The following is a 12,840-nucleotide window of genomic DNA, read 5'->3' as shown; positions in this document are numbered from 1 at the left end:
TTGTCACTTTGTAGGTTTTCATTTACATCCTGTCTTTCTGTATTTTGCTTCACACATAGAGGATGACGCACGCAGATTCAGTTGATTTTTTAGCATTATCCACCACAGTCAATACTGGTATTTCATTCATTTGTGATTTATGTAACAGTTTGGGAACCACTGCTTTATCAGAATTAAAGACCAGAGGTATTGCATAGTCCGTTCACAGTAGTTCTATCTTTTAATATTTGTGATTTCTTTGGATGAACTTGTGTTTGCTGGTATGGGAATAGAAAAGGTTAACTTTGTGTTTCATTTTGTTTATAACATGAGAGCTGTACTTGTTATTCAGGTGAGCTGATGAAGCTAACCTTCTGAAGACTTTTTGTAAACTTTGATGGTGATGAACAGTGACGTTTCAGTGGTATATACACTGCTCATATATACAGTACAATTACATATTTAGTTTCTGTGTGCAATATCGAATTCTGTCTCTGACAGTTCTGTACTGCCATGCTGTTATTCACATAAGAGTAGCTGAGGACTGAAAAAATAACACCAACACTACTTTGCTACTAGCAGGTGAATTAGCAAGTTGGGCAAAACTGGTTACTTTTGTTTATGATTTAACCTTCAACATGACCTCTGTAATATTTGGTTAAGAGGCATTCAAACTTTTTAAATCTGGGATGTGTAATTTTTTATGTACTTTTCTTGTCTTTGAATGTAGATATATTATGCACGTCAGACTAGTCTGATCAGGTTTGCAGTAGGCTAGGTCATGTAGGATAAAGGTTATTTGTCATGACTGGATGTCTGACAGACTTTCTTTACTGAGCTGGTTAAGCCAGCTCTTTATCATACTACAATAATGTTAACTCCTGTGCAACTTTGCTCAGAATCTTAAATAATTCAAACAGGCTGTTTGGCCTTTGGAAGTCGTCTTATACCTTGTTGCTCAAGTCAGTGGTTCTTCGTAACCACTTATGCTCTGTCAGGTTGTGAAACTCCCACCCATAGAAATCTGGGCTGCAAAGAGAAGGAAGAGACTTTTTTCACTGAGATAGTGAAACTGCAGAACTGAGGTGGACACTGACCATTTTCCAGAAAGCTAGATGTGAATAATAGTCTACACGGTATATAAGTGCTTCTTACTGCTTTTACCCCAAAACAGAAAAAAAATAGCCATAATGTTTGAGCTGCATCATTTCCCCATTTATAAGTAGAATCACAAAAATACAAAAAAAGTATTGCAATATTAAAATGTTTAAGTCCAAAGCTTTTGCACAAACTTCCATGGTGAACACCTGAATTAATTGCTCATTTAGTTCATCAGCCATTTCCCTTTCGTTTTCTAGACGTTTCCTTTTATCCTGGATATTTACTTCTTTCTTAATGTTTGTGCTGTTGGAATAAGAAAAACATTAAGATTTTTTTTAAAAGTAGAAATAAATACATTTCTATTTAATATATTAATATTAATTTAAAATAAATAAATTATTCTAACTTTCATTACAATATTTTAAATTTCTCTCTTGTCCTCTAATAACTGTGTTTTTTTACCTGTGCTTGTAGTTCATTGTATTCATTTTCTTTAGCTTTTTCTTTATCTTCCTGGCTAGATTTTCAGCTGATACACTGATGAATTTGAAATGATCCTGGGAAGGTAGTGGTCAATAACTGCAATTTATTCTCAATGAAGTGGTTGACTTTGAATACTGTTTTGCAGTATCCATTAATCTGTTTCTGTTTCATGTACCTAGGGTTTTACAGATTAGCTGTTGGAAACAATTTTTAATTCCTTTTGGGTTTTTTTGAAGAAATTAAGTTTATACTAAGGAGTTCCCCACTTAGGCTAAATGCTTCTACCAAGGTGTTGGGTACAGAAGGTTTAAACTGTGGTGAAACTTGAATATACGTCAAAATACTAAAACAAACAAAATGATAAAACAAACACTTCTTATTAGGCTCCTCTTTATAAATGCAACATCCAGTGAATTGCTCAGTGAATTGAACTTATCACTGTCATGTAATTTTTCCAAAAAGTCAAATATGAAGATAAGTTTGCAAGGGGTATGAAACTCTTGAAAAATAAATGTCGATGTCAATGTAGAGAATCTTAAAGACTTTCAATGTGGTCTTTGTGTCAGGTGCAGTGATGGACATAGTCTTTGTATGTAAAGTCTTGTATATAATGCCTTTCATGACATTCCAGACACATGACAATAAGACAGGAACACACAATAGAGGCAGGTATGCATACATGAAAAAGTAATTTTATTTTAAAGCTAGTATCCAAAAGTGAGCTTTCAGTAAGCATTTAAAGGACTGCCTGTCTTGTAAAATCTGATATGGACTATGAGATTATTCCACAGCCTTGGAGAAAAAGAACAAAACACAATCTTTCAGGGTTCAAAGTCTCAGTTTAGAAGCAGAAAGAAGGCCAGAGTCCAAAGAGTGCAGACAATATGTGCAGTAGGTGTATTGGGAATTAGCAATTCGCTGATGTAGTCAGGAATCAAACCATTCAAGCCCTTTAAAGATGAGCAGCTTTTTTCATTTTTTTCTGAAATGCAAAGGGAGCCAGTGCTAGGAAACGGTATATGCTCAACTCTTTTGGCTTTAGTTAAGATCTGGTCAGCTGAGCTCTGAGCAAGCTGCAACTTAATGTTTGGATACGCTACCAAACACTGCATTAAAATGATCCAGCCTGGGAAAGGTAGAAGTATGCAGCAGCTTTTCTGCATCCATCTGGAAGAGAAAAGAACAGACAGGGGTGATGTTACAAAGTGTTGCAACATTGTGAATGTGAGATTGCTATGCCACAATGAGGTAAAAAGTGTTTTCTGGCTTGATTCCAATACCATCAAAGAGTCCAACTAAAGTTAACATAGTTGTGGATATGATATGGAGAATCAATCAGCATCATTGTGATTAACAAAGATAGCTAAGAGAAGAATTAAGGGAATTTCACAAGTAATCTAAAGATTTTTTATTTGTACTGCTGTAATGGGGTTCTGGGGACATTCATCTTTACTCTTTGCTATATTGAGGAGTTTCTTCATATGTCTAGTGAGGTGGTGGGGCATGGTGGTCCTATTTTTGTCATTTCCTTTGTTTTCGGTGTTGAACCTTTTTAATAAAGGGTACCTATGCAATTTCCCTTTTCATTTTTTAGCAATACTTATCAACTTATTTCGTTATAACTTGCAGAATTTTTCTTCCTTGGATGTGTAAGGTCTTTGTGATCTGCTTAAAAGGACAGAACATACTGTTTTAGGTGAGGTCAAGTCTGGACAAATTTTACTCCCAAGTATCTGCTTGATTTTTCTCACGATAATCCATTGTCTTCATTTCCTGATCTCTCTGCCTCTTGAGCAGTGTGCATTAATTCTCACTGCATCTCTTAGCGATGAGGATACGATTGTATTCCTTACACTGTTCTTTATGTAGCTCACAGAAAATATATGCGATATTTAGTGCTTTTTATAGTGACTTTGCCATTTTATGGGAAGTGCTCATAAGTAGTAACTGAATAGATGTCAATTACACTTTTGAAATTTGATTCAGGTTATTTGATTCATAAAGTCTTTTCCTTAATATGCATTATTTTACGATTTCCCATTTCTTTACAAGTTCCCTTTCCAAATTAATGTTTTGGCTTCAATAAAGTGTACATCTTTATTCTTGTTTTTAAAACAGCAAGGTCAGGACTTTCAGAATGGCTTCTACTCTTGAGGAAGCTTGTACAGTACAATGAACAACTGGAGTCATTTATATTGAATCCCAAAAAACATCCCAAAATAGACTTTTTAAGCAGTTAATACATTACTGTGAACAAAACAACTAGTTACTGCACTTGAAGTATTTATAAATCAGTGGGTGTACTTAAACTGATTTGTTACATCGTTTGCTGTTGAAGATTCAAATGCTGCTCTACTGCTCCCCCTTTGGGGTTTGTGCAGTATTGCAACAGAAGGACCACAGATGTAGATGTGGTACTGAGATTTTCAGAATTATATAGAAGGAACATCTGGAGGCCTCTTTATTACCCTCTTTGTTATAGCCCTGCCTGTCAACACCAAAAGCTTAACAAAATTTTGTTTTCTCTTTTTTACTACTTATATTTCTATTTGTTAAGTGCCTTAGAGACCTGAAATGAGTAAAGGGTAGGAAGTAGTTGAGTCATAAAGTGAACCATTTTTTGATCCTAAGTCCATGGAAGTAAATAAAATGAAAATCTCTATTTTAACACTTGTAGTCTTGTGATCAAGGGGTATTTTACTTCTGTTTGTACTTTTCCTCATGCTAATCCTCAGCATTATGGTTTCTCTTGATCTGATTAATCCTACATTGTAAATTAGTGAAGTATACCTTTCCATCCTAAGAGGACAGATTAATATTTTGGCATTGTAGTTCTTTTTATCCTCCAAGGCTGTGACTTGCCAAATGTCTTCCATCTAGATTTCTTCAATCCATACTAGGCTGTTTTTGAGGGTAATTGCTGTTGCAGCACAATTCAATACAGACACTTATACTCTGACATTAGGGAGCTTGGTTTGGAGACTTTGGAGATTTTTTGTGTGTGTGCTATTAAACAAGTTAACTGTGAGGCTAATTATTTTCAGAGCTGTGGATTTAGTCAAAAGTCAATAATGTAGTGCTCAACAATACTGTTGCCATTAGTGGACATGACTGTGCTGTTTTGTATTGTGGCATTAAGCAGAGATCTATCAGAAACGTTTTTAATAAATGCAGTGTTGTGCTTAGATTCTACTCTGTGAAGTAAGGTATGTGTGAGGTTAGCATGCCCTGTGTACAGCCTACAGTTGCAATATGTGTTATCGGGTGTTTGTGGGCGGTGGGTAATATGCCAATGTTGAAAAGGTAATGACATGAAACATCAAGTGGTAATAGGTTTGCTTTGTGTCAGTCCTGGGTTCAGATCCCAGATGTCAATACTACCCTCGAGCAAAGGCAGGATAGTAGACTTGGGTTGCTCCAGTAAATGTATTGCTGTATAAATGGAACTTTCCAAGTTGTCATTGAAAATTAGATTAAATGTATAACCAAATGTGGTTAAATGAAGGCTAAAAAATAAAACTATGTGGTTAGTCAAGGTTACATTGAAGATTGCAGTACAAGTAAAATTATATTTTAAGTGTGCATTGATGGTTAAGCTTTTTTATTTCATGAAATGTATCTTTTGTTAGGCTGGCGTGCCAGATTTACTTTAAATGGAGGAAATATTTCTGAGGAGAATGGAGAGTACGGACTGCGTACCCCTCAGGTGCAGAGTTTTTCCCCATATGCCAGAGGCGTTTGCTGCTAATGGTGAAGCGCCCTGCCTAACAACAGTGAAAATAAAGACAGGTGGGGGTTTAAGTGCTAACTTCTAGTGCATTCAACCAAAGCTCAAGTCTGGAGGTCAAAAAAGCCTATAGCACTAGACTTTGAGCCAGTTAGTCTTTTTGTCATCTACGGCAAATCTGTTTATCTCCTAGTTTCTTCTATTTTGTGTTGTGGCAACACAAGTAAAAAAAGCGTTAGAGCAGAATCTCTCTTTTTGGACTTTCAGAGCTTGCTCATGCCCGATTCCCGATGCCACATCTTATTCCGTTTTGCAGTTCTCACTCTGCTCCATTTGATCCTTCTGGAACTAATGTTAACATGTCTCAAATAATTCCTCTTTATTTTGTGGTCGTGGTTTTAAGAAAAATCTTCTGTCTGGCCCGAGAAGAATGTAGTGGTTCCTGAAATGAGCTGCACTCCGCTTTGTGCTGTTATTAAAAAAAAAACTTGTTATAGTTGCACACTTACATGGCCAGCTAGAAACATGAATATGCTTTAAGGATGTGGACTTAGTTATTACTTCACTTTCTAAATGTGGTCATTTAGTGGATATAAGTACAGTACAACAGATGCAGTAACCACTAATTAGATGTAGCCCTAATTATATTAACAATGTACAGTAAACATCTTCGATCAGTAAATACAGGTGTACTATGAATTGGCTTCATTACTCTGCTCTCCTCCCTACTAATAGCTGATGTGTGGTGAGCGTTCTGGCGCACTATGGCTGCCGTCACATCTTCCAGGTGGGTGCTGCACATTGGTGGTGGTGGAGAGGAGTCCCCATTACCTGTAAAGCGCTTTGAGTGGAGTGTCCAGAAAAGTGTTATATAAGTATAAGCAATTATTATTATTACTTAATATGGTTACTACAGAGGTGTATTTAACTTTACAATGGTTTACTCTAAATAAGTATATACAAATAAACATTATCAGTAAATGATTTGTCTGTCTGGAGTGGTACAGTAGTTTGTCTGTCTTATTTTTAATGACAAACGTTTTGTAACTTTGTCACCATAAATTTTTTTTTTTCAAACCTCTTGTTCTCTCAATTTAAGTGTAGTTTGTCAGTGTTGCCTTAGGGGGTTTAGGGGAAAATGAGCCCAAAATAGCTTTGTTTGCCACTGGAATATAAATTAATTTTGAGTATGAACACTAATGAGCTCTTCATCCAGTCACTTCCATTTGAATGTTTTTTGTGTTCTCCCAGTCCATGGTACAAGATGTGTTTTTAGGCTTTAAAACATTTATCATTTATCCTAAAAGAAAACGGAAAACGTACAAGTTTGGGCAGGAGAGCTTCATTCTAATGGATAGCCATTAGACAGGAAGAAAAGGATTAAATGGCTGAATACAGTTGGATAAACAAAAGTTTAAAAAGATGGTCACTTTTTGTGGGAGCCTTCCAGTGTTTATGCACATCAACTTGTATAACTGGAATATGCATTAAAAAGCTTTATCAGCTGAATGCCCTGCTTTTCTTTTAGTATTTTTATTTTTTATATTTAACTTTTAATTGATAGAAAACGTTTTCTATGTCTCAGATTCGGCAGTTGACTTGGTGACAGCTGAACACTTTGGAGTAGACAGATTTCATCTGCTGTCTCTCCCACTACCTCACAGCCGCCAGGAGCTGAGCCAGTTGTCACAGGCATTCAGCAGTGAGGGCAATGGATTTGTATAGCTTCCCCGCCCTTCCAGCACATTCATCCATCCATTATCAGCGAGCCACTTATTCCTGGCATGTACAAGGGCAAGCTGGAGTTTATCCAAGGGCATAGGGCACAAGGTGGGATCCGTCCAATCACAGGACATGTGCACTTGTAATGGCTTTCTAAAGCTGTCGGCAACAGCAGCACCCAGCAAACAGGAGATAATCAGTACAGTCATTAAACACAGCAGGTAGGTATACCAAGTTTAATGAGTGCACTGATTATACTGCTTTTGTAAACTTAGTTTCTTCAGTTCGGATAAAAGGCAACCCTATTGCTGTTCAACAATTATTTTTAATCCCTTCCTAAATCCCTGAGTTCCTTTAATCGCTTTTTTTGTTGAACTTTTTTTTTGTCAATTGCTATTTTTGCTTCTTTTCTGAATACTCTACATGTAGCGGAAGATGTAGGCAGGAAGATAAAAAAAAATCTCACTTATCTCATGAATAGGGGTGGGATGCCTGAGGTTTTTGTATGTCTAAGTCTGAAAATATATATATTTTTTAGCCCACGGTATATTTTTAACGGAAATCTCTTAGTGATCGTATGACATCATCTCTCAAATAAAAGTGCCCCAGTCTGACAGGCACCAGTTCCTCATCCTCCCCCGGTGCGTCTGAGCTCAGAGCTGTCTAAATGTGTGCTTGTCTGTATCGCGAGTCTCGGCAGTGTGGCAGGTTTGCATGCAGTCTTTTCACAGCCGAGTCGGTCACACTCTGCATCTCAGAGGGCTTCGCTCTGAGCAGCTGTGAAAGAAAAAGGCATGTCTGTGCCAGCAGGGAGCTTGTTTGTCCAGTCATGAAGAGGAATCCCCAGTCATATGGCATGTGTTGGTATCAGGATGTGTGACACCATGTGTCAAACTGAGTGCATCAACACCCCGTTTAAAAACTCCTCTTCTTCTGATAGGCAGAGAACGTCTTCAGCTCACCTCTGCTTTCTGTGGATCAGATCCTCCTCTCTCTGGCAGCTGGGCTTTCGGCAGCTTTGTTTGGTTTTAATCAAAATCTTGACACTTGCCCACCAAGAAAAGGAGGAAGCCTTTTTCTTTGATCTTTCTTCTCTTCTGAGGTCTATTTGTGAATTGCCACCTCATTAAGTGGAGAAAGTTGGATGGTTTAGTTTTTGAGAACAAATAGTAGACTAAAAGTCAGCTGCAGCATTTTTAAATTTCTTCATATATATTTGTTTTTATTTCTGGTGGGGAGACCAAGTTGTTTGATAGCTAGCATTTAAGTGGGTCTCTATTGTATTCAATGCCAGCTCTCCAGGATGGTCGGTATCCTCCACAGAGGGTCAGCAAAGCCAATATTGTCCTAAGGAGTGAGTATGGTTTAATTATTCAAGTTAGTGCTCATGCTTTCAGTCATGGTACATTTGGCTTGGCTTTCATGTACATCTTAGCCCTGTTTGCCTGTTTAAGTGATCTGCTGCATTAGAATATGCAGAATGTTGCTTGTCTGGCTAAAACCAGTTATCTGGTTGATCTTTTTTTTATTTAACCTCTATTTAGAAAATAAATCAAATGTAAATCCTATAAAAATGTATGCACGTTAAGGTATAGAATTAGGTAGAGAAAACAGTTGTATTTTATTGAAAAGTTTATGTAACTGGTAAGCAACAGAGAACAATGAATTACTGTTGACAGAACAGTAATTAGGCATTTTTGTAAATGTCATGTACCATAGTTATAAAATCTTAGTATAAGTAGCATGTATTTGCTTAAATTCAATAATACATGTGTAACAAAACAAGTTAAAAGCTTTTGTTATGGATTCAAACTCCTGCCATGCAGCATCTGTCTTTTATGTAAAGGGGCTCCTTGAACAACATGGCAGCTGCCCTGTCTGTCACTGTACCTTTCTAATGCCGTAAATCTGCAGTTTGGCAGGATGAGAGTTCAAAGGGGCACATCACTGCAGGAACGAGACTTTACTTAGTGCTAGCTAAAAAAACATTGCTGGGAAGTGAAATAGTGTTTTCTCTTCAGTTTGAATAAAAATAGCAAGCTTCAATAGAGCACCTGGTTTACCAAGTATGGCACATATCCATTTATGTGCATGATGTCCAGTAATCCAGTTTAATCCAGTAATTGCATTTCCAGCATTGTATAAAATGAATTACAGAGCTGCCTACTGGTTCTCAGTCCTCACAGCTCTACCCCAACTCATGTGCTGCTTTTTTACGCGTTTAAAAGGTAAAGGTTTGTTGGTGTTTTACCTTTCGTTCTATAGTTCTATACCTTTGGTATAGTGTTTTCCAAGGAAGATGTTGCATCTGTTTATTGGCTTTTAAATGGCTAATAAAATCAGCAACAACACAGTAACAGATGTAGAGCTTTGGGCACATTGTTGTTGATATAGACAAACATTAAATGACACTGGTTTATATGTACTGGAACGCACACAACAGGTTGTCAATCACACACTGAGGTACATGTGTCAGAATTGAAAGCAACTGGAAGTCTTTAAAATTGGAGTCAATTTGTTAGACTTAATCTTTTTACGCACCAAAAAAACAGTCTTGACTATGAATAGTAATTGAGCAATACAGTATATTGCTACATTGTTTCACCCTTACTGATACTGTGCATCTAAATCATATGTACAGTACGATACCAGCTGTCTGGATCAATTTCAGAGCCAAAGATAAGCGGAGGATTTAGGTATTCATTTTTGTTTGTTTGTTCAGGTTTGTCTTGCTTTTCCTGCTTTATGTGCTCAGCCCAAAGAATGTTCTTGAGTCCGTCAGGGTGCGGAAATAGCCTGACAGGAGAGATCATGCTCCTGCCTGTTTTCGTGATGAGCTCAGGGGAGTAAATCTCTCTGTATTTTGACTGCTTTATCTGGAGGAGAGACAATAATACTTAATGGGTTTCTAATTCTTTCATATAGTACTCTTGCAAAATCAGAACCCCTTCTCACTTCACTAAAATAAAGGAAGAAAAATAAAATTGTCTGATATTGCTAATACCAAGCTCATTTTAGGTGAGCAGTTTTCCGTGTTCTTAGTGTTGCAGAGCCAGCTGGCATATTCCACAGCTGGAACTGAAATTTTAAAATATCTTTTCTGAGCTCATCCTCATTCCTCACTGACAGGCAGGCAGATGAGCTGAAGAGCTTCTGATTGACTCTGGTCTTAAAATAAAATGTTTATGTTCTTTTTTTGTCCTTTGTCCTTTCCGGCTGACTGTTTCTATGCAGGGCTGCTTTTATTAGGTGATGTGTAAAATCTTCTCCCATTCACAGCTCGTCATGGGTATTTATCGGAGATCACACGCTCCCACCTCCAACCAAGTCCCTGTTCCTCTTTGAGGATCATGTGATGCTGTTTAGTGTTCCAGGGTTTAATTTTGCCGCCTGGTCTGACAGCACGGCAGTGACCTGTGGAAGAGTTCACCCTCTTGTTGATAGTGGCTAGACTGTGTGTCTCCCCTGCACTCCAGAAAAAGCAGCATGCCTGAGGAGCAGGAGGAGCTATGTTTGCAGAGAGTCCCTAGCTTCTTTCATAAAACATTTTCCACTTCTTTCCTCTATTTTTACCCCCTTTTAATTGCATACAAGGGCTTTATCGCACACGTAATACCTAAAACTGTTATTCCCGGTGATCTTAAATCCATATAGAGAATGCTGCTTTAGGAGAGTATCCTTGCCAGTTCAATTTTTGATCTCTTGTCTTGAGACGCTGAAATTACAAGTTGGCAGTGTGGTGAGGTATAAAAGATTTGTGAACTGACCTCCTCTTTGAACAGGACTGCAAAACATCTGCAAGTGAAATTGAGAAAATCCAAAAGTTTTACTTATTACCTTTTTCATCTATGGTACGGTACAGATAGAGTTCAAAATTCAAATCACTGATGTCTTCATGCATTTCGAACACGACAACATGCATACAGGAGGTGAGAGGTGATTGGTCTTGGTAAATTAGCCTACAGATCCCTATAGCAAGGAAAAAGGAATCTTTCAGTGAGGTATCCCTAAATATGACATTGGAGTTCTTTGGCCATGCTAAACTATGACAAATGCAGTGGCTGGAACTGAAATGTATTAGTTTTTCTTTTCTCTAATAGCATTTGCTGCTTTCATAAGGGTGTACAGTGTCGATTTAATCTTGGCTAATCAATATTTATCTAAATTTAATTTCATCATTGTGCATTGTAAAAAGAAAAAACAATACGGTGCCTATAGTTGTAGGTGTTTGAGTGGGGGTCTTCCACATTGGGGAAAAATACAAAGGAGAACCTGTGTTTTTACTAGAGGCTTCAGGTGTGTCACACCTGCAGAAGGCTGTATGGACAAAACGTTTTTCTTTATTTTTCAGCATAGAATTAACTTTTACCTGTTCCTTGCCTATAGTCCAGTACCTGCTGTTAAAAAGAGTGTACAATCGCACGATATGTGGCATTATGAAAGTCTGGATTGTCAGATATGATTTGATGTCATGTGAACAATTAGAACTTTTTAATGTAGTTAATCACTGATAATTAGACCTTTAATGAAAAGAACAGTCAAGTACGCTATGTCTTTCTGTCTTTTGTAATGTGTTCTTAGTAGATTATTCATGTTTGGTTTGTATATATTTTAATATACTTTTGAACTGAGCTAATTGCTACTTTTGTCCATAAAGATGCACAAGTCATTGATGAATGTGTTCCACTGAATTCTAAGGGGAACCCATCATATCAGTTTTCTAGAAGTGCTGTGCAAATGGGACAGATCAGATTACCATTCCTGTGCACTGGATCACTTTTAAGAAAGGTTTCCAAGAGGAGAAAGCCATTTGGCCCTGTGTGGCCTTAAGTAATGTTGCCTTTTGTTCATATTTCACACAATGGCTTTGCAAAAACTGACAAAAATCAGTTTGCAGGAAACACTTTTGGAATCTTTTGCACCCTGAAAGTGAAAGGTTTTAGTCAAACATTTCTGTTGACGGAACGCGTCTGTGAGTTAATAATTTTAATAAATTATTGGATTCTCAGAAAATGAGAGCCAGCTGACATGCGCTACAGTTAAATTCCAAAGGTTTTCTGGTTTGTTAGTATTAATCTGTGCCTTGTATTTTATATTTTCAAAAATGGCATTAAAATCAAGAACAGGAGAATAATATAGAAAGGAGATGTGCAAGATGGGTACTGTGTCTGGACTCAATATGATATCCTTATCAAATTTAAATGTAGCTCAAGCCCTCAGCTCATTTGTTCCAACAGATACGATAAATCGAGTGTGTGGAAATAAACATCCCACTAGAAGTACCATTGTAAATGCTCCATGAAGAGATCCAAAAATCTATGTTTGTATATAGACAGGCAAAATAAAAAAAAATCTTTTAAATTTCACACATACTGTAGCAGGTTAGTTTGCAAGTGTAGCACAGTTTGAAGCATCCTTTAAGTTTAAGAAGATTTGTCACATTATGGAGAAGTGATTGAAAAATCATTAATTAAAAGATATGGCTTTTAACTAGTTGAAATACCCCGGGGAATTTATGAAGAAGCTGTGCAGTTCTCTGGTTTAGCCTCCACAAAGGATATTACATTGAGAAATGTCCGTCCAAGCGCTGATGCCTTTGAAAAGGTCCAGACTAGGGCAGAAATGCTTTTTTTTCCCAAGCTGAAAAGAATGGCTTGTGATAACAGCTTGAAAGAAATACAATTAATCTTTTTTTTTCCTGAATCAGAAAAAACCTGAGAGGTTTCTGGAATGTTAAAAGGTAAAAAATGTTGATTTGCTAGAATGTATTTAAAGCAACAGCACTAGCTGTTTACACTGACTTTGTGCCTTTCGTAGTTGTCATGGTA

General features: G+C 37.1%; 1 protein-coding gene across 16 annotated transcripts in view; it reads left to right on the top strand.

The window, feature by feature from the left end:
- The window catches only part of enah (ENAH actin regulator), a 153,244-nt gene that overhangs the window by 86,151 nt on the left and 54,253 nt on the right, over positions 1-12,840 (top strand). The window contains exon 1 of one of the 16 annotated variants that reach the window (XM_088928397.1): positions 8,190-8,366. The exons of the other annotated variants lie outside the window; for them this stretch is intronic. Within the exon in view, the coding sequence (XP_088784523.1) occupies positions 8,300-8,366 (67 nt within the window). The 5' untranslated portion in view covers positions 8,190-8,299. Of the gene's footprint in view, positions 1-8,189; positions 8,367-12,840 lie in introns of those variants that run through there. 16 annotated transcript variants of the gene reach the window in all.

This window comes from Atractosteus spatula, chromosome 2 (genome assembly GCF_055471065.1).
Source record: "Atractosteus spatula isolate fAtrSpa1 chromosome 2, fAtrSpa1.hap1, whole genome shotgun sequence".
NCBI classification, from domain to species: Eukaryota; Metazoa; Chordata; class Actinopteri; order Semionotiformes; family Lepisosteidae; genus Atractosteus; species Atractosteus spatula.
This window is presented reverse-complemented; position numbering and strand designations above follow the sequence as displayed.